The sequence below is a fragment of the Ciona intestinalis genome, chromosome 9, assembly GCF_000224145.3.
Source record: "Ciona intestinalis chromosome 9, KH, whole genome shotgun sequence".
Classification (NCBI taxonomy): domain Eukaryota; kingdom Metazoa; phylum Chordata; class Ascidiacea; order Phlebobranchia; family Cionidae; genus Ciona; species Ciona intestinalis.
In genome coordinates this window covers 419,417-444,669 of record NC_020174.2, presented here as the reverse complement: position 1 = coordinate 444,669, position 25,253 = coordinate 419,417, and the positions used below count along the sequence as shown (strand labels likewise).

The 25,253-nt window shown below is 36.0% G+C and overlaps 5 protein-coding genes across 8 annotated transcripts in view; 2 read left to right on the top strand and 3 right to left on the bottom strand.

Annotated features, from left to right (window-relative positions):
• The window catches only part of LOC100181669 (probable serine/threonine-protein kinase DDB_G0280133), a 33,919-nt gene extending 27,937 nt beyond the window's left edge, over window positions 1-5,982 (bottom strand). Inside the window, exons 1-10 of one of the 2 annotated variants that reach the window (XM_018813154.2) lie at window positions 5,852-5,982; window positions 5,394-5,451; window positions 4,903-5,048; window positions 4,091-4,278; window positions 2,950-3,156; window positions 2,371-2,458; window positions 1,951-2,108; window positions 1,176-1,283; window positions 872-923; window positions 296-577 (exon numbers count right to left, since the gene is read on the bottom strand). In XM_018813154.2, the coding sequence (XP_018668699.1) occupies window positions 296-577; window positions 872-923; window positions 1,176-1,283; window positions 1,951-2,108; window positions 2,371-2,458; window positions 2,950-3,156; window positions 4,091-4,278; window positions 4,903-5,048; window positions 5,394-5,451; window positions 5,852-5,897 (1,333 nt within the window). In that variant the 5' untranslated portion in view covers window positions 5,898-5,982. The remainder of the gene's footprint in view (window positions 1-295; window positions 578-871; window positions 924-1,175; window positions 1,284-1,950; window positions 2,109-2,370; window positions 2,459-2,949; window positions 3,157-4,090; window positions 4,279-4,902; window positions 5,049-5,393; window positions 5,452-5,851) is intronic. The other variant, XM_026836033.1, reaches the window with a different exon arrangement.
• Window positions 5,983-6,364: 382 nt separating this feature from the next.
• LOC100184048 lies at window positions 6,365-12,740 on the bottom strand. 2 transcript variants are annotated; one of them, XM_018813468.2, is made up of 10 exons: window positions 12,398-12,740; window positions 12,141-12,343; window positions 9,215-9,324; window positions 9,030-9,127; window positions 8,850-8,973; window positions 8,700-8,781; window positions 7,844-8,642; window positions 7,565-7,773; window positions 7,071-7,234; window positions 6,365-6,773 (listed from the first exon to the last, which is right to left on the bottom strand). In XM_018813468.2, the coding sequence occupies exons 1-10, from the start codon at window positions 12,715-12,717 to the stop codon at window positions 6,630-6,632; spliced, it is 2,253 nt and encodes a 750-aa protein (XP_018669013.1). In that variant the 5' UTR covers window positions 12,718-12,740; the 3' UTR covers window positions 6,365-6,629. The 2 variants fall into 2 exon arrangements, with proteins under 2 accessions (XP_018669013.1, XP_002126381.1); XM_002126345.5 differs by lacking the exons at window positions 12,141-12,343; window positions 12,398-12,740 and adding an exon at window positions 9,380-9,935.
• A 1,995-nt stretch (window positions 12,741-14,735) lies between these two features.
• On the top strand, window positions 14,736-20,006 carry LOC100178527. Of its 2 annotated transcripts, XM_018813192.2 has the most exons (10): window positions 14,736-15,110; window positions 15,165-15,367; window positions 17,366-17,475; window positions 17,563-17,660; window positions 17,717-17,840; window positions 17,909-17,990; window positions 18,048-18,837; window positions 18,908-19,116; window positions 19,328-19,491; window positions 19,789-20,006. In XM_018813192.2, exons 1-10 carry the CDS (start codon window positions 14,791-14,793, stop codon window positions 19,930-19,932), a joined length of 2,244 nt encoding a protein of 747 aa, XP_018668737.1. In that variant the 5' UTR covers window positions 14,736-14,790; the 3' UTR covers window positions 19,933-20,006. The 2 variants fall into 2 exon arrangements, with proteins under 2 accessions (XP_018668737.1, XP_002126323.1); XM_002126287.5 differs by lacking the exons at window positions 14,736-15,110; window positions 15,165-15,367 and adding an exon at window positions 17,014-17,310.
• An 805-nt stretch (window positions 20,007-20,811) lies between these two features.
• Window positions 20,812-24,547, top strand: LOC100181625 (uncharacterized protein C7orf57-like). Its single transcript, XM_002126231.4, has 8 exons — window positions 20,812-21,041; window positions 21,303-21,393; window positions 21,831-21,913; window positions 22,264-22,453; window positions 22,622-22,665; window positions 23,192-23,328; window positions 23,698-23,827; window positions 24,309-24,547. The coding sequence occupies exons 1-8, from the start codon at window positions 20,893-20,895 to the stop codon at window positions 24,355-24,357; spliced, it is 873 nt and encodes a 290-aa protein (XP_002126267.1). The 5' UTR covers window positions 20,812-20,892; the 3' UTR covers window positions 24,358-24,547.
• A 357-nt stretch (window positions 24,548-24,904) lies between these two features.
• LOC100180892 (sodium/myo-inositol cotransporter-like) overlaps window positions 24,905-25,253 on the bottom strand; it is a 13,242-nt gene continuing 12,893 nt past the window's right edge. Inside the window, exon 17 of the transcript XR_003396215.1 lies at window positions 24,905-25,142. The gene's annotated coding sequence lies outside the window, so the exon portion shown is untranslated. The remainder of the gene's footprint in view (window positions 25,143-25,253) is intronic.

Sequence of the window (25,253 nt, the reverse complement as noted above, 5' to 3'; positions counted from 1 at the left end):
AAACTTATGAAGCAAATAATGAAATCATTCATACTATATTTAAATACTTTATGTTGTTTCTGCAAGGAAATGAAGGCATATTGTCTGAAAAAGATCTTGTGGCAAATTGCAATTGTGGTTTTATGCTACCATTGTGAGCGTTATGTATCTTTCTTTGCAACTTGACACTTTTTAACAGGAAACCTTGATGTGTCATCGTATGGCAGACAAAACTCGATTCTTTAAAATGCCACATCAAAATTTGCTACAAAATCTCTTTTACATATAATATCAACTATTGGCATAGATAACCCACCCATAGGGTTCTGGTGCGCAGTTGGTCCCCCTCTTATTGCATCTTCTGGTTCAGAGTTGCTTGGATTCGATGGTTGTTTTAAAACTTCAATTGATTTCTGTGACCCCGAGGAAGCGGTGCTACCATTACGTGCGTGGCCGCTTAGTTGTTTGGTATCTGGTACATTAATGGTGTCTACTTCTGGTTGTAGGAATGATGGTGCACTAGTTGCCACATAAACACCACCAATGTTGAATGGTTCTTGGGGTGGTTGAACCATCCTATCAGCTTCTGGCAGGTTTTCTGCAAAATGGAGTTTTATTGTATAATTTCTTCGTTGTGTTATTTAAATATGGTCTTCGTTATAACAATCGAAAGAACAAATTAATCGGTAATGGAGAAATGGTCGCATAATCACCATTTAAGTGACATGTGGTCCCTTGGTCACTTGGGTAGCCGTCGGCAGTTAAGGGGTTAACAATTATTTCATGTTCTACGAAGATTATTTTAACCATTAAAAGCACATTTAAATGAAACCCATTACTTATATTTATAGACCACCATGATGTAAAGATAATATAAATACAACAAACCCACCTTCAATATTATCAACTTGTAACCCAACAACATTACCTTCCTCTATTTCATCCTGTTGTAAATATATTATTAACTATGACTTACATGTTAATTCAGATATGGGTAATATAACACAAGCTTAATGGAATATATCAACATGTTTGAGCGCAGTGTATGGAATAGATATTAAATAATATTATTATTGGTAGCAATGTTGTTGTGGATAATTCATATACTGCATATTCTAAAGAATGTCATGATTTAGTCTTTAATATTCTAGTATTTTTACAGTAACTAAATATACAAAGTTTGTGTTTTAAAGTACCTTGACTGGTTCTTGAACCTGGTTCTCCTTGATCTCCACCGGGTTTAAATCCGTGGACGAAGCATCGTCTGCTTCTTGGGTGTCCGGGTTTATGTTTAGTTGCTGAAACTAAAGGGGGGTGTTAAAGTTATGATATGTTAAAATGGGTGCCAAACCTGGTGTGGCAAGGTAGGCAAATCACGAAATCAGTATTCATTACAACCAATAAAATAACTTGTTTTATAGAATTGTCTAACTATCCTCCTGTGCATTTTAAAATCTTTGGAGCCTATGTTCAATAATTGTTATAATTTTTGGCCCGAAGTTGTGAAGAACCTAAATAAATTTTTATAAAACTGTCCGATACGTGAATTTTTCCATGTAAACCTACCGTCTGTATCAATTTCACTTGATGCCTGTAAGCTGCTGCTACAAGATGTCACAAATCAGACATGAAACAGCTTATTACAAGACAATGGCCAATTTAAAACACATTTTTATTTTAATACCTTGTAACAAATATGTTGTTTAGAGATAAAGCCTTATATTTGTAACATATAAAACTAAGGGTCTTGAGGGTAGATATGGTAATACCATAACACATAATATCCCATATTTCCTAATTGTGGTTGACAATTAACAACGCTCTTTTACAGTCATTGGGATAAAAGTATATAAATATGTAAATATTCTTTACCACCAAATGGAACGGTAAAAATGAATGAAAACATGGACCATCTTACCCCAACCTGTTGTATTTAAAGCTTAGTATATTTCAATAACATAAACAAATTACCTGGTTTGCAACATTCTGTTGATCATGTTCTGGATCATTGGAGACATCCAGGTTGTTAATCTGATTGGTCGGTAAAGGGGGCGGGGCAAGGTCACCCGAGGTGACGCTCCCTTCATTCAATACATCAGGTATTATCATGTTAGGGGGTGGCCCTAGACCTATGGAAATGTAAATTCAGTTTATGAAACAAAAACTATGGGACAGAAGCATAGAGGGAACCTTAGGGGTGACTGGGTGTTGTTATCCTGGTTTTTAGAACAGCAAACTTTGGAAAACATATTACTGTGACAAATTAATATCACAAAACAATTTGCTATGAAATTATGTGTATGTAGAGTAGAAGCTAGTTGAGGTGAATTTTATTTGGGTTTTGAAATAATGTTTAATGCTATGATATCATAATGACGTTTATGACCTCACCTATCTCAACAGGAGGTACTGGGACATAAGGTTCATCCTCTACATAATGTCCACCACCACGTAATGCGTTGCTTGTATTCATGGATCCCTGGGTATTAACATATGTGTTTAGTTGGTTACAACTCTTAGGTTAAGTCAATTTATTTTGCAAAGTGTAAAATAAATTGTACTTTATTTATTTACAAATTATTTTACAAGTTAGGGGAACAATGAATATAAACTTGATGTAGAAAGAACCTATAAAGTTTAAAACAAGAGCCTTATTGTAAATGTGAACCATACAGATATGAAACGTTTATTTAAAATGTAAGTGGGACTCACATACCAGGACACCAGGTACCTTATATGTAAGCATGTAGAATAATAGGGATACTTTCACATAAAAAACGTCAAACTTGTAATAATTTAGGTCGAAACATAAGCTTTTTATGTGATATTCCACAGTGTTAGTGGTGTTATATTATACAGATACTATTAATCATATACATAGATTATCACAGACAAATTAAATATAATAGAACTGTGATTTAACAATGCAGTCATTATTATGATTCATACCGGAACGTTTAACAATCGAACCTGTGAATGCAGCATTTCACCATAGTGGCCTGCGATAGGTATATTGTTTCTATGTAGATGGTCCGTGGATACAAGGTTCATATTATTGTTGGGTTGAAACAGATGAGGTTCGTGCATAATGTCCGCGTGTGCATCGTATAGTAATGGGGGTTGGTTGGTGGTTGATACGTTCATGTAACCTCCATATCCATGGGGTGGGGTCTCGCTCTGTAAGAGGGGTTAATGGGTGATATAGTGAATGCAAGTTTCTAATAGTGCTTCAATATAACAATATCTAATGAATTATCTTGTAAATGTAAAATGGGGTTTAAGGGTTACAATATATCACATTAACTCTTGTAATTTACCATGGTTGGCAAATTTATAATTTCTTTGTGGGTGGGGACTGAGGATCTGTAATGGCTATGATATAAACTTTACCAGTTGGCATTCATTGAGACCAAACCTGGGGTGGCAGGGTATTCAAGCCAACCCTGAGATTGTTTACACTGTATTAATAAGTAAACATTCCAACCAATAAAGTTTTGGTGCATCGTTATTTGTCTACCAACTAAACATCTTGTGTGGCCTAAATCTATCTCTATGTAATACTTCAGCTTGTTTAGTCACCTATTTATACGGCTGATGTTTTGGCATAGTGTTAGTAGTGTTAGCTAACTATCACTGCCTCTCCAGCATAAACACTGTGAACTCATATGCAATGCAATAACTTTAACAACTCGATTGTGGGCATGAGAAGGTGGTTATTATGACTGTAGTAATTGGCCAATTCTGGCTTAACCTCCAGGTCCCATAGCATGTCATTTTAATATTTTATAGAGCCTCACTATTTAAGATCAACTTGCAACCATGAATAAATGACAAAACCAACCAAAATATCACATAGCCTGGTTCCATACAATACTTCAGTTGGTTTAGTGACTTATTTATAAATCTGAAGAATTGCAACCATGATTAAATTAGCAAAAACTTTAATGATTCGAGTGTGAACATGGATTGAAAAGTTTTTACGCCAGCTCAATTTATTGCATGGCCTATATGTAACTCTTTATGCAGTATGGTTTATTAACTTTTACATTTATTCATGTTTATATAGTTAAAATAATACATGACACATTCAAAATTGAATATAAATCCTCACCTTAAGTTCCCCATGGCTTAGTGGAGCTTGTGGTAGCATGTAAGGGTTGGGGGGAACCACGTTGCTGTAGACGGTGAACGGGCTCGATGAATCAGGGACTTTTGGTGCTTCAGCGCCCACTAATGGAGATAAAACAACAAAATCATCTGACGAGTCGTCTGCACGTGCATGAGGGTCGTTCTCAGTCACTGGAATGAAACTAATGTTGTGGGACATGCAAATCTAGTGAACTTGCATGGCACAAAGTAGGTGAAAGTGCAAATGTTTAAATGCAGGTTATGTATAATAGTGGTTGGTGGGACATCCAATGTAAACATGTTAAATGAAAGTTTTGCAAAAAGTGAATTCTTATATACCAGGCAGTTAGGCTGGTAATACTGTATTGGACTTGTTTGGTTTGTTAAAGTTTAAAACAAGTTTTAATAATCATGGTAGTAATTAATTCTTCTATTTTATATAAATAAGGTTATATAGCGATACCCCAACACCCTGGAACTTAATGCCTGGTAAACAATCTATTTCATATAAATTTGTGAACACTACATCAATGGTTTGAAAGTTATCATTGAGATTTATTTAATATATAATTTGTAAACGAATGAAACTTAACTATGAATGTAAACAGTTCAATAATTCAGGTTAGATTAATTCTCAATACATGCTACTGCTAGGAAACATGTTATTTTTAAAAACACAAAAGAAATGGTAAAAGGCTGATGTTGGTGTGGTCAATACATGCTGCTGGTTGCTGCATTTATAACATTCCAGATGCCATGCAAGGTTTAAATGAAATATAACAGCCATGTTTTTACCAATTTGTTCGTTATCCTGTAAAGCATGAGGAGCATTGGAAGCCTCATCTAAACCCTCCATGTCAGCATTGTTACAAAACATTGAAGGGTTTAAGTTCTGTGTCTCTCCATGGGAACTTCCAGCCAAGTAAGATTCAGGGTCAATCCTGTGGAAAAAACACGAAATGCATTAAAACATTTAATGTAAATATTGCGATAATTAAACACTTAGTGCTTCGGCTACCGGACATAATATTTTTTTACACAAAATAATTCGGACAAAGTTTCTTCGCATGGAAAGCCTGTTTTAAATCTATGTAAATTTCTCATAGTTTGTGGATGATGATATTTCCTTTGGTGGAACATTGCAGCCCATATATTGATGACACCCATATATATATTGATCTTCGTTTTAACTTAATAACAATCCAAGATTTTATGGGAAATTTAAATCTAAAGTTATCCCGATTGTTTTCGATGGTAAAGAATAGCAACTTTAAATTTTAACTTACACAGCTTCCATTGTGACATCACCATTGATATTGTTTGAACTTGAAGGTGTATGGGGACCTGTGTAAAGTAAAATATAATAAGAATATTGTACGATGCCAGTAAGAGTCATATAAGAACATGTGAAGACTTTATTTATTTACTACAAAACCTTCAAAGAATAGGCCTATGATTTTTTAATAGAGAACAATGTCCATATACAAACCCCTAACAAAAATTAAGATGTGACGTTCAATAAGGAACAACCCAAAACGCAATACAGAAACCCCTAACCATGATCTGCTAACCGGTAACAAATTGCTTTTATAGGACTCTTGTTTTTTAAGATGATGTTGCATGTGTATTGCAGACTAACACTTAAATATCTAATCTAGGCCCTGATTTTTTTAACAATCAACCACACATATACAGCAAACTATTCTCAAACTTTTAAAAATATCCAAACAAATAAACATCTTACCATCAAAATACGACTCTTTTTCATCTTTTTGTTCAGACGAAGCCATATCTAAGTTTAATCTTCATAAATTCAATATAACTCAATAAACATAAACTGAATCCACCAAATGATCTTCATATATTGCTAATCTGTTGCAATAAAATGTAAAATAACATGTTTTACTGTTTATTCTCATATTTGCGAGAATTGTACCAATTATTGACATAAAAACTAATTATTTAAACAGTTTAACAACTTCAACTGACCTATTCTGCGTCTAATATAAAGCACGTTAATGTAAATAACATTTCAGTGCGCTTTCAGGGCTTCGTGCTAAACTAGAAGCTAAAATACGCTACCCACTTAAATTATAATGTTAAAACCGAACACTCGTGCAAAAACTAAGCGGGTCTGTTATTTTACCATTAATGACTTCTTACGCGCGTAATAAGCTTCTTACGTTGTATATTACTCATATACAGTTGGCAGCTTAGCAAACAACGTAACATACTGCCAAATTTACTACACAACACGTAACAGATTTAAAAGTGTATTCGGCAAGGTACACGTTGTCGTTTTCGACAAAATGAAAAAATTCCTGAAGTATATCATTGACGTGCCCATTTCTGCGTTTCAAATGCTAGAATACTACTTAAATAGATCATTTTTGTGTATTAATTTCAGAAAACAGTTTAAAAGACTACAAAACTAACAACACTGTGTATAAAATTTAAAATTTATTATAACAACAACATTAAATTGGAACATTTCACAGTGTTATCGTATAAACGCATCAATATCACAATAGTTTTAAACGAAATCGTCGATAAGAATCGCTCTCCATTAACTTAAAGATGCGGGTTTGGGCTTGATTAAAGATTTCTATGTTCGGGTTGGATAGATTTGCTTTAACGGTGTCACGTGTTCTTGCATCCACGTTTATCTGAGGGAACATTTTAAGATTAATTTAAAATAAATTAAAACATAATTTTACGCCATTTTTTGGTTTAAAAGTATCAGTATAGGCCGTAGGATAACTCGGAATAGAATTTAATTGAATGCAATTTACTTATCCCCACGTGACGGGCAACGACAGTCGTTATAATATGGGTGTTCTGTTTCATACACCTCGTTCCCGTTTATGGGTTAAATGAAGCAATGGAATGTTCGTAAAACAAGAGTCGTTAAATTAAACCTTAACATAAACATATTAAAGTTTACAATCTTGACTAGAATTTACCTCATTCGAAGAACCAACTGCTAAATATTGCTCGTAGATCTTTACCGCCGTCTTGCGGATCTTGTTTTGTTTGGTTTGTTTATAATTTTCACATTCCAACCAAAAGTTAAGATTTTCTTCGCTGAACTCGCTCTGAAGAAACGAACGAAAGGCGGCAACTTCGTCTGGAATTCAAGGATTGTTTAGAATGGAATAAACACCGATTGTTTTTATAACAAACATGACTTTAAAGTTTTGAAATATACTTTGAGAAGTAACTTTTATTAAGTAACTTTGACCATTTTAAAATGAGCCATATGTGTGTTAGGCTGCGCAGGACGTGTAATTTTTTATTGTTGTCATTGTATGATCTGCAGAAACCCAACTATATCAGCATTATAACAGAACACCGGTGTTTAAACGATGCGTGTTGTAACCATTGTCCCGCTACGTGGGGACAAACAAATACATTAATTAACTAAAGATAAAACAGATCTAAACCATAGAGAACCAACCTTTCCTAGTTAACAATAGAGCAAGCGACGAAGAAGGTTGGTTTATTTCATTCGTTGGATTTCTTTTCGAGCGACGAATCGTCAAACTTCGTCGGAATTTCTTTCGTTCGAAATCCGCCCTCTTCGTATGGTCGTCCTCTTTCAAACTTTTACACGGTTTTGCTTCGTCATGCTTACGTTGCATCGGTAACCAACTTTTCAAACCAAACCTGAAATTTACGTCACAATTAGTATTGTAAATACGGTAGGTTATTGTTACGTCACAATCATCCAACTTACAATGCGTTTGGTTTCGATTTAAAGCGCTCCTCGAGTTTGACGTCATTTTCATGTATTACGTCACAAACCTTAAGCAGATTGTCGATTGTTTTGTTTCCAATAAACGGCGATTTTAACAAAGAATCAAGAGACAATCGTCTTTGTTTCGTCATAATTGGGGTAGCAGTGTTTCCCGATGATTTCTCTTCACTGTTGACCGGTGGATTAAAATTATATTCGGTTGCGTCATTGAAATCGTCTTCATGTTGCGCTGTGACGTCAGGAATGACATCGATTGAGGTTTCCGGGTTTATAACTGGTGACTTCACAGAAGCTTCCGTTTCAAATACGTCATCATCGACGTTATAATCCACGCAGTAGTTAAGTCTGGATATCATGACGTCATTAGGGGAATAATCCTTTCTTCGAATATTTCGTCGCCCGGTCGGAGTTTTTCCTACTTTGGTGACGTCATGGTTCGTGACGTCACGAGACCTTCGCTCTAGCGCCACCACTACTTTCGGGACAAATAATCCATTCACGTGATGGTTGTCACGGCAACCGACAGCGACGGCTTTTGATTGGTTAATACTCGGTCGTTTAAATTCTTCAAATCCATTTGAAATTCTTCTTCTTTTCTTCAGTGACGTCACGTGGTTGACGTCATCGTGACGTATATCGTATCTACGCGGTGTGTTCCTTGCAACTTTGGTTCGATACAAACTGCTGGACAATGAACTGTTGCTGCTGTCCGATCGAGCGGAACGCCTTCTGTTCATTCTATCACGTGACTTCGATCGTCTGCACGGATCCTGACGTCCTAAGATGACGTCATCATTAATAAATGTTGATGACGTATTAATATAGATGAACTTACTTGCAGGTTTGGTGAACTTAAACTTAAGGTGTTTACTTCGGCCAAGCGATTCTTTCAGAAGGTAATACCATCCTTGTGTTATCTACGAATAATACGTATTATGACGTCATGTATACACATAGAAATCAACGAGTATGACGTAATAATTACCTCCTGTGACGTCACAATACTCCGAACACCGAAGCTCATACACCCGAGTAGAAATGTTCGTTCGTTGTTTTTCATCCAAACTGAAACTAAAACTCGTCTGTTTGAATCTCTCCGACAGATGTCGCTGTAGAGAAACAAAAATGAGTTTTCCAGATTTAATGACGTCATCAACAAACTTACAATGAAAACGTCTCGTGCATGGCAATAGATTCTTCTGTGACGTCATAAGTCGAAGTTTTGTGACGTAATCGCGATTCGAACTCCGGTGACAATGACATCTGAAAAACAAATTCATCCAAAGTTACATCCGATGTTAAGTTGTGACGACAGATAATCCAAAGTAGTAACCAATGCAAAGTTCCCACCTTGACGTAAACTTGGTTAGTATTGGACGAAGTGCTGGGAAGAGATCGTAGACCAAGAATGGTGATTGTGATTTTATTCGTAGATCCGCATACCACCAGTTTCAACTGACCTGGAAATTGATTAACATTAATTATCTCAATTAAATAACATTCTTCCACTTTTACCTCTCAATTTAAGACCAACTCTATCCTCAATTCTCATGGCTACCACACAAGCTACAACAAACCAACCAAACGAAGACAACGAAAAAATTCTGAGTTTCAAACACAAGAGCGAGTCCCTTTTTAACTCGGCTCGTATTTGCCTTTCTCCTTACAACACTTCTTTCCCACCGTAGAAACAAAGCGACAAGCACGGCGCTGGTAGCTCCCGCAGTAATTAAGGACTCGGACACTTTCACAGACTACAACACTTAACCTACCTCGTTAACACTCGTGATATCAAAGCTTTCACTTTTCTATTGAAGTTAGTTGAACAATTTTATTGCCTTTCATATAGCGAGGTCAAAGTTAAAAGTCTGGACTACAAGCGTGTAATTAAACACAGCAGACAAACTAAGCGACGAAATTCATGTTTCTACACAACGCTGGTTTACTTTTCTATTGAAGTTTAACAACTTTATTGCCCTAACAAAGTTAATTCGCAAACTAAGTATAATTAAAATGTTTTATATAGTATGTAAAACGTTCATATCACAGTCAGAAAGTCTCTAGCAACTCCACTTTGATCAAACCTAATTGGTTATGGTACTTTCTTTAATATATTTGTTATACTATATTTTTCCAATTACATTTAGAATTTTGCCTTTTATATAGCGGGGTCAAAGTCAAAAGTTTGGACTATAAGCGTGTAATTAAACACAGCAAACCCACTGACCGGCCATAAAATATTAGATTGGGGTAAGATGGTTCGGGGTAAGATGGTTCATGTTTTTAATCTGTTTTTACTGCTCATTTGGTAGTAAGCAGAGAATATTTACCGAGTTATATATTGTATACAACCGTATTTAGTCTCACTTTAACTTTAGTGCGAAATAAACTGTTTTTGATTAATATTAACATTTGATTCGGTAGTTTTGTATATAATAAGACGCCTACTATAACTTACCCTCTCCCCCCCGAACCATCAACTTAACCCACCCCCCTTTAACTATGTGGATTTTCCCCAATATACCTAATATGCCACCCTTAATGCATTTCCGCATCCATATAGATTGGTCTACTTTGCATTATTTGATTCTCACGAGTCATACAGGGTAGTGATGTCATAGTGCGAAGTGACGTCAAACTGTGACGTCGACGATTACGTAGGTGAGCCTGATCAAAACAAACACAGCGAAAGGAAACAGATCCAGGTTACCGATGGTGATGTCACAATGTCATTCTACGTCACAATAAGACGTTTTATTGTTATAAAATTTAAAATATTTAAAACCAAATGCGCGCCTAATTATGATCAAGGGCCTATACGTTATAAAAGACAAGATACCAAAATATTATATCGATTTTTACACAGCAATGTTACACTGTGATTTAACTGTGAATTAGCATTTACAAGTACCAGAGAAAAGGGTCTATAGGCTCTTGGCTATTTTAAGTGCTTTGAATTTATTCCCTAAAACTTTATCTATGCATTAATATGTGGTACAAAGGTAATAAGGACCCGTTAGCGACCAAACCGCATAATGATTATCAGGCGCAAGTTTCACAATAAACCATTATTTTGTCACCACTGACGTAAGCAGTGCTGACGTCACCCCTGATAGGAGAGAACTAACCAGGGCTTGAAGCTCAGGTCGTAAAGTCAACTCTATAATCCTTCCTACTTGCAAGTCTGTGTTCAAATGCAAACAACTCAAGGCTTTGGTTGCGAGTTCCCATTAATCGGTAATTGCTGCTCTGATTTCAAATTCAAATACAGCTAGTGGCGAACTTGTAGATTATAAATGACTGACATTGCAGTTTGCACCTTTGCGCAATTATAGATTATTTTATATGTGTTGAAGCTACCACCAATGCAAGCGCTTTATAATGTATAGGATTCGATAAATCATCACAAAAGTAAAACATATAGCATTAGACACTTGCTGACAAAATTTAGAGACAGTTGGAGCCATGGATGCTTAAACACCAAGATATATCAAAAATGCCACCCTTTCTAAACATCACGCACCACGCAACAGCAATTGCCAAAGTCATACTTAAACTATATACGTCCAAAGACAGCTACATCTTTTTTCGTTATCTCTCTAATACTAAACTCATATTTTGGATTTCTTTGCTGTTTGACAGATGCAAAATAAGTCTCTAGAAAGATGTCATCGCATAAAGACATAAAAACCTGTCGTTTTTCGGACGATTAACTTCTAAAGCGAAATCGCCGACTTAATGTTTTGTTCGAGCAATGCAAGCGCTAATTATTGGGACAAAAGTTCGTTTACGGTCATCAAACATGCTTTGCCTACTTTCAAACTTACAACTAACGTCATCATTACGTCATAACGTAATCTTTATCAAAAACAAAAAGTTCAATTGACCAAGAATAGAAATAATTAAAAAGAAAGACCAAGAATAGAAATAATTAAAAAAAATTTCAAGATTTTTAAATATTTGAATTCATTAAAACGTCACAAACGCATTTTCCCACCAACATGCTGCGTCACAATAACTGATTAAGGCGACGTCATAATACATCACACTGTGACGTCATCCATTATCAGCAGCAGTGACGTAACAATGGACAAACACATGTACAACAATGAGCTGGTGCATGCGTAACAATGAAGTCGGGCATGCGTAACAATAGTTTATCCATTATTACGTCATATAAGCCTGTCTTCCGTTGTAAACCAAACCCGACCAAACACCAGCATACGTCACCATGTATGACGTCATTATATCCATGATGACAAAATATTCAACTTACTTTTACTCCCAAGAGCTTCTGTCTTTGTTAAACGCTCCTTAGCGACACCTCGCGGTTGGAAATTCTCGCTTTGTTTCAAGTTGGAATTTAAATTATTTCGTGTCGTCACTTGACAATAGCGAGTTCGCTTCTGGTTCATGACGTCATAATCGGAATAACAATCGCTTTCGTCGGAACACGATTCGGGGTCAATCAAGTTCATCCTAGAATTCAATTTCTTTAAATTTAATTTCAAACGAACTCAATCAAACTTTTACCTTTTTCGAATTCTTGCGCGTATTTCTCTTCTTGTGACATCATCATCGTCCGACGTACTTGACGTAGAGCTATACGTCATACCTCGTTTCCAAGCGACCTCCATCAAAATCTGTTTCTCACTTTTTTCATCTTTTAAATTTTTCTTTAGATTTTTTCCACCAAACATTTTGTTTAAAGTTTTTATCCTTAAGTTTGATCGGTCATGACGTTTGTTCGGTGCTGTGATGTAACAATGCTGATCTCTCTTCGTCATAGATACATTTGTAACGGTTCCCGATTTGTTGGTCAAGTCAGAAAACGGTTTTCTTTCAATCAACATTTTGAAATTTTCCAACTAACAATAAAATATCTGGAAACAAAATAAAGTCAGCGATCTGGTCGTGGCACCCGTTAATGATAAATCGTATCCAACGTTCGCTATCACTTTATATTGTATTACATTGTTTACGTAACAATCTTACAATAAATAACCATTGTTTTTATTATTTCTTAGCGCATCTCTGTCTTTCAAGTTATGACGTAACAAACTACTGCTGAAATAACAAAGATTTAGAACGAATTCGAATCTCTATCGCGTTGTTACTCGTTTAAAATGATTCTAAAACTTGTTCGAAACTTCGTATATGAAGCTGACGAGTTGTCAACTTTTAGAACCGACGTCACCACTGACGTCACCTCCGACTTCCGAACAAACAAAGCGAGGATTGAAACCTCTGCGTGACGTCAGCAAGTGTTAATTTCAACCTGCTTTAATACTAGAAAGATATTTCTTTTACGTCTATGCAGACATTACAGACTTGAACTGATCATCAAAGATTCTTTAATTAAAGAACGGAAAGATTTACTTTGTGATGTCACGCGTACCATTGTTTGTGAACAATGGAAGAACAATAATGAACTTTCAAAGACACCGAAACTTCCCAATTATAAACCAACACTTTTTAAACAGTTATATGAACTACATATTTTATACATCTGATCTTAAGGCAGGTATCAATGGAAAAAGATATGTTTATTAAAACCATATACCAAGAAGCGTTTTCTCCATTTCAAACTATTTCGGCAAATGTTATATATATTTGCTTTTTTTAGATTTAGATAATAAAAAACCAAACTTATATTTCCAACACATATATTGTTTTTTAACCTATACATTTAATGTCTAATGATATTGTAGAGGTTATGTCGTTTTTCTGGTTAACAGGGCACATAGACGCGATTTTAAAAACATCCACGCGTGTTTATATTAACTCGCTCTTTTAGATACGTTATATATAGTAGGGTGGGGGAAGATGGGACACCTTTAACACATAATAGCAAAATATCCTGATTATGTTTTAAACAATTAACAACATTCTTTGGGAGTCGTAAGGATATGGTTTTATAATTCTTTGAAAGTTTTTTTGTTTACTACCAAATTGGACGGGAAAATAGAATGAAAAGGTGTCCCATCTTCCCCCACCCTACTATATATCAATCTGTAATTATTCATTGTTTACTACCAAATATAAAGATAACAAGAAATATAACATAGGCCATTTTATTCCAACCTAATATGTACATAAACAGCACTTTTGGTCATTATATTTATACATATATACGCGCTTGAACACCACATACCCTATATAATAAAGCAATCTATTTCCAAAACTGTGTCGAAAGTATTGATTTACCTCGTTTACCCAGCAGTGTAATACAGTAATTACAGATCATATCGTTTTTAAGTGAATGTATTTATTTATCTATTACCAATTCTAATGAATGTTTATGTCAATACAAAAAGGCGTGAAACGGTTTTCGGCCTCTTTGAAACCTCATTGTTGTGTGTCTATTATTCACGAACAATGGTACGCGTGACATCACAAAGTAAATCTTTCCGTTCTTTAATTAAAGAATCTTTGATGATCAGTTCAAGTCTGTAATGTCTGCATAGACGTAAAAAAAATATCTTCCAAGTATTAAAGCAGGTTGAAATTAACACTTGCTGACGTCACGCAGAGGTTTCAATCCTCGCTTTGTTTGTTCGGAAGTCTGAGGTGACGTCAGTGGTGACGTCGGTTCTAAGAGTTGACAACTTGTCAGCTACATATACGAAGTTTTGAACAAGTTTTAGAATCATTTTAAACGAGTAACAACGCGATAGAGATTCGAATTCGTTCTAAATCTTTGTTATTTCAGCAGTAGTTTGTTACGTCATAACTTGAAAGTCAGAGATGCGCTAAGAAATAATAAAAACAATGATTATTTATTGTAAGATTGTTACGTAAACAATGCAATACAATATAAAGTGATAGCGAACGTTGGATACGATTTATTATTAACGAGTGCCACGACCAGATCGCTGACTTTATTTTGTTTCCAGATATTTTATTGTTAGCTGGAGAATTTCAAAATGTTGATTGAAAGAAAACCATTTTCTGACTTGACCAACAAATCGGGAACCGTTACAAGTGTATCTATGACGAAGAGAGATCAGCATTGTTACATCACAGCACCTAACAAACGTCATGACCGATCAAACTTAAGGATAAAAACTTTAAACAAAATGTTCGGTGGAAAAAATCTAAAGAAAAATTTAAAAGATGAAAAAAGTGAAAAACAAATTCTGATGGAAGTCGCTTGGAAACGTGGTATGACGTATGGCTCTACGTCAAGTACATCAGATGATGATGACGTCACAAGAAGGGAAATACGCGCACGGATTCGAAAAAGGTAAAAGTTTGATTGAGTTTGTTTGAAGTTGACTTTAACATAATTGAATTCTAGAATGAACTTGATTGACCCCGAATCGTGTTCCGACGAAAGCGATTGTTATTCCGATTATGACGTCATGAAACAGAAGCGATCGCGCTATTGTCAAGTGACGTCACGAAACAATTTGAATTCTAACTTAAAACAAAGCGAGAATTTCCAACCGCGAGATGTCGCTAAGGAGCGTTTAACAAAGACAGAAGCTCTTGGGAGTAAAAGTAAGTTGAATACTTTGTCATCATAGATATAATGACGTAATACATGGTGACGTATGCTGGTGTTAGGTCGGGTTTGGTTTACAACGGAAGAATGGCTTATATGACGTAATAATTGATGAACTATTGTTACGCATGCCCGACTTCATTGTTACGCATGCACCAGCTCATTGTTGTACATGTGTTTGTCCATTGTTACGTCACTGCTGCTGATAATGGATGACGTCACAGTGTGATGTATTATTACGTCGCCTCAATCGGTTATTGTGACGCAGCATGTTGGTGGGAAAATGCGTTTGTGACGTTTCAATGAATTCAAATATTTAAAAATCTTGAATTTTTCGAACTTTCGATGAGTTTTCATTCTTGGTCTACATGACTCAATGGCGTTTGTTGTCTAACAAGATTACGTTATGTCGCAATGATGACGTCAGTTGTAAGTTTGAAAGTAGGCAAAGCATGTTTGATGACCGTAAACGAACTTTTGTCCCAATAATTAGCGCTTGCATTGCTCGAACAAAACATTAAGTCGGCGATTTCGCTTTAGAAGTTAATCGTCCGAAAAACGACAGGTTTTTATGTCTTTATGCGATGACATCTTTCTAGAGACTTATTTTGCATCTGTGGGCTTATAGATTTTGCCAATTTTCTGCTCAACGCGTATTTTAAAATACCGAACGAGATGTTAGGAAATTCCTTTCAGTTCCTAAATTACTTAACACTGGCGACGTATACATATTTGGTGGGTTATATTACGATACGTACACCATAGACATTGATGTAATGGGCCAAGTTCCCTCATCACAGCCATACGACTTCACTCGTACAGAATACAACAGCGCTGGTCAGGTGTTTGCGATGGGCAGTAGTTATTTCACACGTCAGACAACGAAGAGCTAACGCGATGATTATTTGTTTATTTTGTTGTTGGATCTTGTTAAAGATTAGGAGACTTAAGCAACACCTCTGGCGAACCTGGTGAACATGTGTTGGTTTTGGAGCAATTATTGCTCCAACTATGATAAAGTGTTGAAATGTATAATGATGTGGTTTGTAATGGGTTGAATAGATGAATGTCGTTAATATAACTAAGCGCTTCAATATTGGTTCCATCTCTAAACAATTAAGGCAACGATAAGTTTGTATACAAATTGTTTTAGCTAATATCGGAGTCATTTAAATGACAAGTTTAGGACTATTACAAAAACATTCGTAAACGCGTATTGGTCTCAGACGTGTTTGAGGATTGAAACGGTTTCGTCCAATTGTATCTTAAACACGATTCTTTAAATCAGCAAAAACTCTAAATATAACTGGAAGAATATAGCATAAATGTCAGTAAATTGGTTAACAAATATATTAAAGAAATTAGCTTAACCAATAAGGTTTGATCAAAGTGGGGTTGCGAGACTTTCTGGCTGTTGAACGTTTTACATACTATAAAACATTTTAATTATACTTAGTTTGCGAATTAACCTTGTTAGGGCAATAAAATTGTTAAACTTCAATAGAAAAGTAAACCAGCGTTGTGTAGAAACATGAATTTCGTCGCTTAGTTTGTCTGCTGTGTTTAATTACACGCTTATAGTCCAGACTTTTAACTTTGACCTCGCTATATGAAAGGCAATAAAATTGTTCAACTAACTTCAATAGAAAAGTGAAAGCTTTGATATCACGAGTGTTAACGAGGTAGGTTAAGTGTTGTAGTCTGTGAAAGTGTCCGAGTCCTTAATTACTGCGGGAGCTACCAGCGCCGTGCTTGTCGCTTTGTTTCTACGGTGGGAAAGAAGTGTTGTAAGGAGAAAGGCAAATACGAGCCGAGTTAAAAAGGGACTCGCTCTTGTGTTTGAAACTCAGAATTTTTTCGTTGTCTTCGTTTGGTTGGTTTGTTGTAGCTTGTGTGGTAGCCATGAGAATTGAGGATAGAGTTGGTCTTAAATTGAGAGGTAAAGGTGGAAGAATGTTAATTAATTGAGATAATTAATGTTAATCAATTTCCAGGTCAGTTGAAACTGGTGGTATGTGGATCTACGAATAAAATCACAGTCACCATTCTTGGTCTACGATCTCTTCCCAACACTTCTTCCAATAATAACCAAGTTTACGTCAAGGTGGGAACTTTGCATTGGTTACTACTTTGGATTATCTGTCGTCACAACATAACATCGGATGTAACTTTGGATGAATTTGTTTTACAGATGTCATTGTCACCGGAGTTCGAATCGCGATTACGTCACAAAACTTTGACTTATGACGTCACAGAAGAATCTATTGCCATGCACGAGACGTTTTCATTGTAAGTTTGTTGATGACGTCATTAAAATCTGGAAACTCATTTTTGTTTCTCTACAGCGACATCTGTCGGAGGGATTCAAACAGACGAGTTTTAGTTTCAGTTTGGATGAAAAACAACGAACGAACATTTCTACTCGGGTGTATGAGCTTCGGTGTTCGGAGTATTGTGACGTCACAGGAGGTAATTATTACGTCATACTCATTGATTTCTATGTGTATAGATGATGTCATAATACATAATGTTCGTAGATAACACAAGGTTGGTATTACCTTCTGAAAGAATCGCTTGGCCGAAGTAAACACCTTAAGTTTAAGTTCACCAAACCTGCAAGTAAGTTCATCTATATTATTACATCATCAACATTTATTAATGATGACGTCATCTTAGGACGTCAGGATCCGTGCAGACGATCGAAGTCACGTGATAGAATGAACAGAAGGCGTTCCGCTCGATCGGACAGCAGCAACAGTTCATTGTCCAGCAGTTTGTATCGAACCAAAGTTGCAAGGAACACACCGCGTAGATACGATATACGTCACGATGACGTCAACCACGTGACGTCACTAAAGAAAAGAAGAAGAATTTCAAATGGATTTGAAGAATTTAAACGACCGAGTATTAACCAATCAAAAGCCGTCGCTGTCGGTTGCCGTGACAACCATCACGTGAATGGATTATTTGTCCCGAAAGTAGTGGTGGCGCTGGAGAAAAAGTCTCGTGACGTCACCAACCATGACGTCACTAAAGTAGGAAAAACTCCGACTGGGCGACGAAATATTCGAAGAAAGGATTATTCTCCTGATGACGTCATGATATCCAGACTTAACTACTGCGTGGATTATGACGTCGATGATGACGTATTTGAAACGGAAGCTTCACCAGTTATAAACCCGGAACCCACAATCGATGTCATTCCTGACGTCACAGTGCAACATGAAGACGATTTTAATGACGCAACCGAATATAATTTTAATCCACCGGTCAACAGTGAAGAGAAATCATCGGGAAACACTGCTACCCCAATTATGACGAAACAAAGACGATTGTCTCTTGATTCTTTGTTAAAATCGCCGTTTATTGGAAACAAAACAATCGACAATCTGCTTAAGGTTTGTGACGTAATACATGAAAATGACGTCAAACTCGAGGAGCGCTTCAAATCGAAACCAAACGCATTGTAAGTTGGATGATTGTGACGTAACAATAACCTACCGTATTTACAATACTAATTGTGACGTAACTTTCAGGTTTGGTTTGAAAAGTTGGTTACCGATGCAACGTAAGCATGACGAAGCAAAACCGTGTAAAAGTTTGAAAGAGGACGACCATACGAAGAGGGCGGATTTCGAACGAAAGAAATTCCGACGAAGTTTGACGATTCGTCGCTCGAAAAGAAATCCAACGAATGAAATAAACCAACCTTCTTCGTCGCTTGCTCTCTTGTTAACTAGGAAAGGTATAATCCTACGGTATATACTGTTTCTATGCCTCGATAAGCATTTAAACATAGACTCGGTTTGATTTGTCCAGCGCCACAGTGCGACTGCCTTTAGCCCGGAGGATATGGGTTTGAGGTTCGATGTTGCTATAAATGTGGCTGTTTTGTTGGACAAGACACTTAATGCAGTTGTTTGTGATCATTTATTATAGCCATATTTTATTTCCAGATGAAGTCGCTTCTTTCCGTTCGTTTCTTCAAAGCGAATTCAGCGAAGAAAATCTTAACTTTTGGTTGGAATGTGAAAATTATAAACAAACCAAACAAAACAAGATCCGCAAGACGGCGGTAAAGATCTACGAGCAATATTTAGCAGTTGGTTCTTCGAATGAGGTAAATTCTAGTCAAGATTGTGAACTTTAATATGTTTATGTTAAGGTTTAATTTAACGACTGTTGTTTTACGAACATTCCATTGCTTCATTTAACCCATAAACGGGAACGAGGTGTATGAAACAGAACACCCATACCATAACGACTGTCGTTGCCCGTCACGTGGGGATAAGTAAATTGCATTCAATTAAATTCTATTCCGAGTTATCCAACGGCCTATACTGATACTTTTAAACCAAGGAATGGCGTAAAATTATGTTTTACTTTATTTTAAATTAATCTTAAAATGTTTCCTCAGATAAACGTGGATGCAAGAACACGTGACACCGTTAAAGCAAATCTGTCCAACCCGAACATAGAAATCTTTAATCAAGCCCAAACCCGCATCTTTAAGTTAATGGAAAGCGATTCTTTTCGACGATTTCGTTTAAAACTATCGTAATATTGATGCGTTTATACGATAACACTGTGAAATGTTCCAATTTTGAGTTGTTGTAATAAATTTTATATGTTATATATTTTTATTTAATTACATATTAAAAACTACAAGCTGCTTAGTCTATGGCATAGTGTTTAGCGCGCCTGCCTCTAACCCAGAGGTAATGGGTTCAAGGCTCGTTATTGCCACCGTTCTGAGCGTATGTGTCCATGGGGAAAACACCTAACGGCAATTGCTCCAACCCAGTCATTGACTCTTATTTGGACAACCGTAGTGACCACTGGGTTGGAGCAATTGGTCCAAATTATCAGCCATACATAAAAAATCTCCCCTCCAAAATAATTACCCACAAAGTAACATTCAACTTATAAGCTGGCAGAAGGTGTATGAAACTGAACGCCCGTGTTATAACTACTGTCGTATTTCAGTCACGCGAGGATAAAGTACGTTACATTTATTCGTTCTTGTAAAATAGAATCGAGTTTAGAAAGCCCCCTAAGTTTAAAAAATGTTGTATAAGATTTCTATTCGACGTCGCTAGGCAACAAGTAAAACAGCTGCAGACGCGAGATTCTAGACAACGTTATGTTTTTATGTTTGCTTGATAGTAAAACATAACCCTTTTTACACACGTGTTCTTTGAAACGCTTGCGTGTAATTCGAGAAAATAGTGGGTGAGGTCTAACAGTGCGGCATAAATCGGGAAACGAGTGTTCTTTGCGTATGTTTGTATTAAATTTTCAGCACTAGTGAAGAATCTTCCGGTAAATAGCAGAATGGGCTGGTGGAAAGTGTTAGTGGTTAGGTGGTTAGGTGTTGATGGTTAGGGGGTTATTGGTTAGTGGATAGCAAACAAGGTGGGGGAAGACTCTTCACTAGCACCGAATTTTCTACCATTTTAGATACATACACAAAACTTCTTTAAACACAATCTAACTCACGTTTAAACTTGAATCGTCCACAATGCAAGCGAAGGGTGGAGGGCAGGAGTGGTTCTACCATGCTCCTTCACAGAGGAGGATCCAGGATAAGATGCCGGTTCCTCCCGCATCCCAGATCCCGGGTCTTTCAGCTGATGATCAAGAAGCTTTTGAGAGAGAAACTGGAACAAAGTAAAGTTTGTTAAATTTTATGTATGAAGCAGAAGTTTTTTAAGTTTCTGCTTGTTACAGAAGTTTTGAAGGGATCTTAAAACGTGGTTAGATTTATTAGGCATTTAAAAGGATTCAAGTTTTTTGACAAAAAACACGAAATACATCTTATTTTAGTTTTAAAACAAAAACTATTAAAGAACAAGAAATATGATCAACCAGGATTTAAGTTAATTGCATTCATTATATTTTACATCCACCATTAAAAGTTGTATTTTACAGCAAAAGAAATTGGGTTCGCGACACTGATTCGAAATATATTCAACTCGCCAAACAAGGGGGAAGAAAAAATCTCCTCACATTTAATGTAAAGGTAAATGATTGTGTGTGATATATATAGTGTTGTGGCGACGTGTGTGTGCTGAAGCGTACACAAGTGCCTTTTTCATACAGTTATCTGCCGTATTAATATCACATCTTGTGTTTATTTACCCTCTTAGTTTACCGCTCACAATAAACCATTATGCATCCGTTACATTGGTAACCTCGACGTTGAAACGTAGAAAAGTTAAATGAGTGATGATGCTATTGCCCACTCACAAGTTACCACATATGTAACTTTGTATTTGCTTTTTTGTACGGCTAACAATTTGAACAACCCATTAGTTGAAGTAATGTTGGTTGGTTAGGTCTATGCTAACTGGTCATCTTTGTGTATGAAACAGACCGCCCATGTTATAACTACTGTCGTTTCCTTGCCACACAAAGATAAAAAATGTTGCATAAATTCATGAAAACAATACCCACCAGGAACTCAACCCGGACCCGAAATCCTATCCCCGAGTTGATTGGTTCGACCACGTTCCCATGACAATAGAAGATGAAAAGAAAATGTAAGATTTCCATTTTAAGAAACATAATATTACTTTCCATTTTTAATGCATTAAGAATGATAAACTAGTAGTTAAATGATTGAGTATTATATTTAAGCTACCACAACAACAATAAATCAGTCAAATAATAAACTTTGCAACTAAATGCTTTAATTGTAGGATGTCCATTTTCTGTGTAAGGACAAAGGAGTGACTCACTAATCATATAAGTTATAAATAATATGTGTTTTAAGCTAGAATTTATGGAACAAAACATTTTAACAACTGCTTCTGCTGCTAGTGTTGTTGCCTTTTTCCCATGTTTTCTTTTTTATATAGTGAATTTGTAATTAATCCAAACCCCAACCCAGATTAGCAGAGCGACAATGGAATCCACCTGAATACATGGTGCATGACGCGATCATTGAACCAGAACCAGTGTCACGCATCAGTGAAGTCGAACTCGGCGAAGCGCGAAAGATCGGACGAGGTATCCAAGAGAAGTACGAGGGAAGGGGAATCCCCTATCATACAGATTATTCATCAGTGGCTTATGGGAAGGTGGGGTTGCGTGTAGCTATGGAGTAATGTTGGTTTTGTTTATCTTGGTACCCTTGCATTGTACCCGAAAGATACCAGGTTCAATGCTCGATACTGCTACCATTGGAAATGTGTTCAACAATATTGATGATACACAAATTAGGCATTAACTTAAATCATATTTTACAGAATCCGCAAGGACAGAATGGAGAATTAAAACTTCCTAAAATAAAGTGAGTTACCTACAATAAGAGAAATAACATAATTTTAGCCACAACCTGGAGAAGTACTGGTTAAAGATAAAACTATGAACCCAGTGTAGTTAAACAAACAATCGTGGCAAGCAATGAAGTGGAGATTAGACACATAATCCTGTGAAACAATCTTACTTATTGGTTGTAATGTTTACTGATTAATGTAGTGCAAAAAATAATCCTGGGTTGGTCTGTCCACCCAGCCACCCCAGGTTTGGTGTCTGTATGTGATAATTTACCAAACTTTCAAGGCTTGACGCTTCTACCATTGTGGGCGTATGTGTCCTTGGGGAAGACACCAAAGGCAATTGTTCCAACCCAGTGGTCACTACTGGGTTGTCAAAATTATCAACCATACATAAAAAATTCAAAAAAAAAAACAATTACCCACAAAATAACATACATGGTAACTCGTAAGCTGGCACAAGGTGTTAAACCCGTGTGATAACGACTGTCGTTTTCCGGCTACGCGAGGATAAAGTAAGTTACATTCATTCATTCACAGAACTAACCAAGGCGCAGCAAGGGAGGTTGAATTCCAGAAGCTTCTAAGTGGAGGATATGGCATTGATTGGGTGAAACAAAGGAGGGAGAATGAAAGAAGTTTTAAACGGAAAGAAAAACAAGGACCAAAGAAACAATGTAGGGGGATTTATGTAATGGGTTTAATACATGGGTTACATGGTATATATTATGTATAAATTACACCTATTTTTACTGTCAAGTTATAACAGATAAGCATTATATAGATATATTAGGTGTTTTTATAATGCATGGCGCCAATTTAATAGAATACTTATATTCTAATAAAAATAATATTATATTGACAATTTAAATTGTTACATTTATTTACACAAATAACTAAAAAAATATTTTACAAAAAAACTGCAAAACATGAATGAATCTCAAAATGTACAGTCCGGACCGTTTTAACTAAATGAAGAAATGTAATACAATAAAATTTTTCTATTTTAACTCAATTTTTGTTAAGCCTAAAATAAATTTCCGCAGCAATTTTCAACATGACAGAATATCAACAAAGTATTTCAAGAAAAGAAATCCCGAAACAGAAATTGAAACCAATTTATTTCCCATCCCAAAAAAGAGAAGAAATTGTTAAAGCTCCGTTCAAATTAAGCAAGTGAGTACAATTAGAATCATTGTGAAAAATCATCTCCCTTCTGCTAACTATTAACCTGCAAATTTGATACGGTCGTTTACTGAGACGTTACAGCTGTAATCTGTATTAGTTGTTAGACACTTAAAACCCATTGCAATTAATTTAATTGCTTTGTTATCTAAATTAAGGTACAGTTCTGGAAACGGTTTTTATAAATCCAGTCCTACTTTAAAGCCGTTAGAAATGCCTGTACTAACAGTATTGTAACATTTTCCTTTTTATACATCACCAAATTGAATCTATCTAATTGACACTATATAAGGTTTGCTGTTGTGACTTCTGATTTCTAATCATTGCCATAATGTGAAGATACATGCTTGTAGCCTAAAAGTTACAAATCCAAAAAATCGACTTCTTCATCCTCTTTCATAAGGTTAATCCCTTAAAGCTATGCTCTCTTGTCATTGTTAAACATCACTAACATAGAAGTCTTACTTTCCAGATTTTCCAACGTCAGTTCAAAACTTGCCACTGGAGGGCTTAAGTCTTGAGAGTAGCAGTTAATAATCGAGAATTTTTAACAAATGTTTTTTAAACTTTTTGTGCCTTTACCGTCACTGTGGGCTTCTATTACGCGACTCTAACAGAAAGTATAAAGTTAAATACTTTTAAATATTAGTTTTGAAACAATTTTCAGTTTGTGTCTAATTTGCTGGACCAAATAAATATATTCTAATATTGTTTGTATTAGATTATAACATAACTAGAGTATAATGGGTTCAAAGCTTATAGCTGCTACTATTGTGGGGTGCATGTGTCCTTGGGCAAGACAAAAACAGATGCTACAAGCCAAGTGGTTACTAATAGGTTTCCTAAACTGTCAGCCATGCAAAAACAGTAATACTAAGTTACACACTTAGCTACTTGTAAGCGGGGGGTGTATGAAACAAAACACCCGTGTTATAACGACTGTCGTTGCCCCGCCATGCCAGAATAAATAAGTTACATATGCGGAAACTCGTAAGCTGGCACAAGGTGTATAAAACAAAAAACTTGTGTTATAACGACTGCTGTTACCCCGCCACACGCAGGTAAATGTTTACATAGATTTTACCTTACCAACTCCCATATTAGATGGACCAATAGATGTAGATAAAAGCCCCTATACCGAGACACACAAATAATAGAAATGTTAGAAATATTTTTGTTTTAGGATTTTGTTTTAATGAAGATTGATAGGTTGTTGTGTCTTGCTCGCTCAGTGTCGGTTTAAGGGATTCCCCAATGCCACAGATAAAATTCAAACAGTTCTTCATACATGGATGAGCACAACAACCTGAAAGTTACATATGGTGTAATTTTTACATACGATGTAATTTGTAAGCCGGCACGAGGTTTCTGCCACAGNACGCCCATGTTACAATGAATGTTGTTGCCCCGCCATANA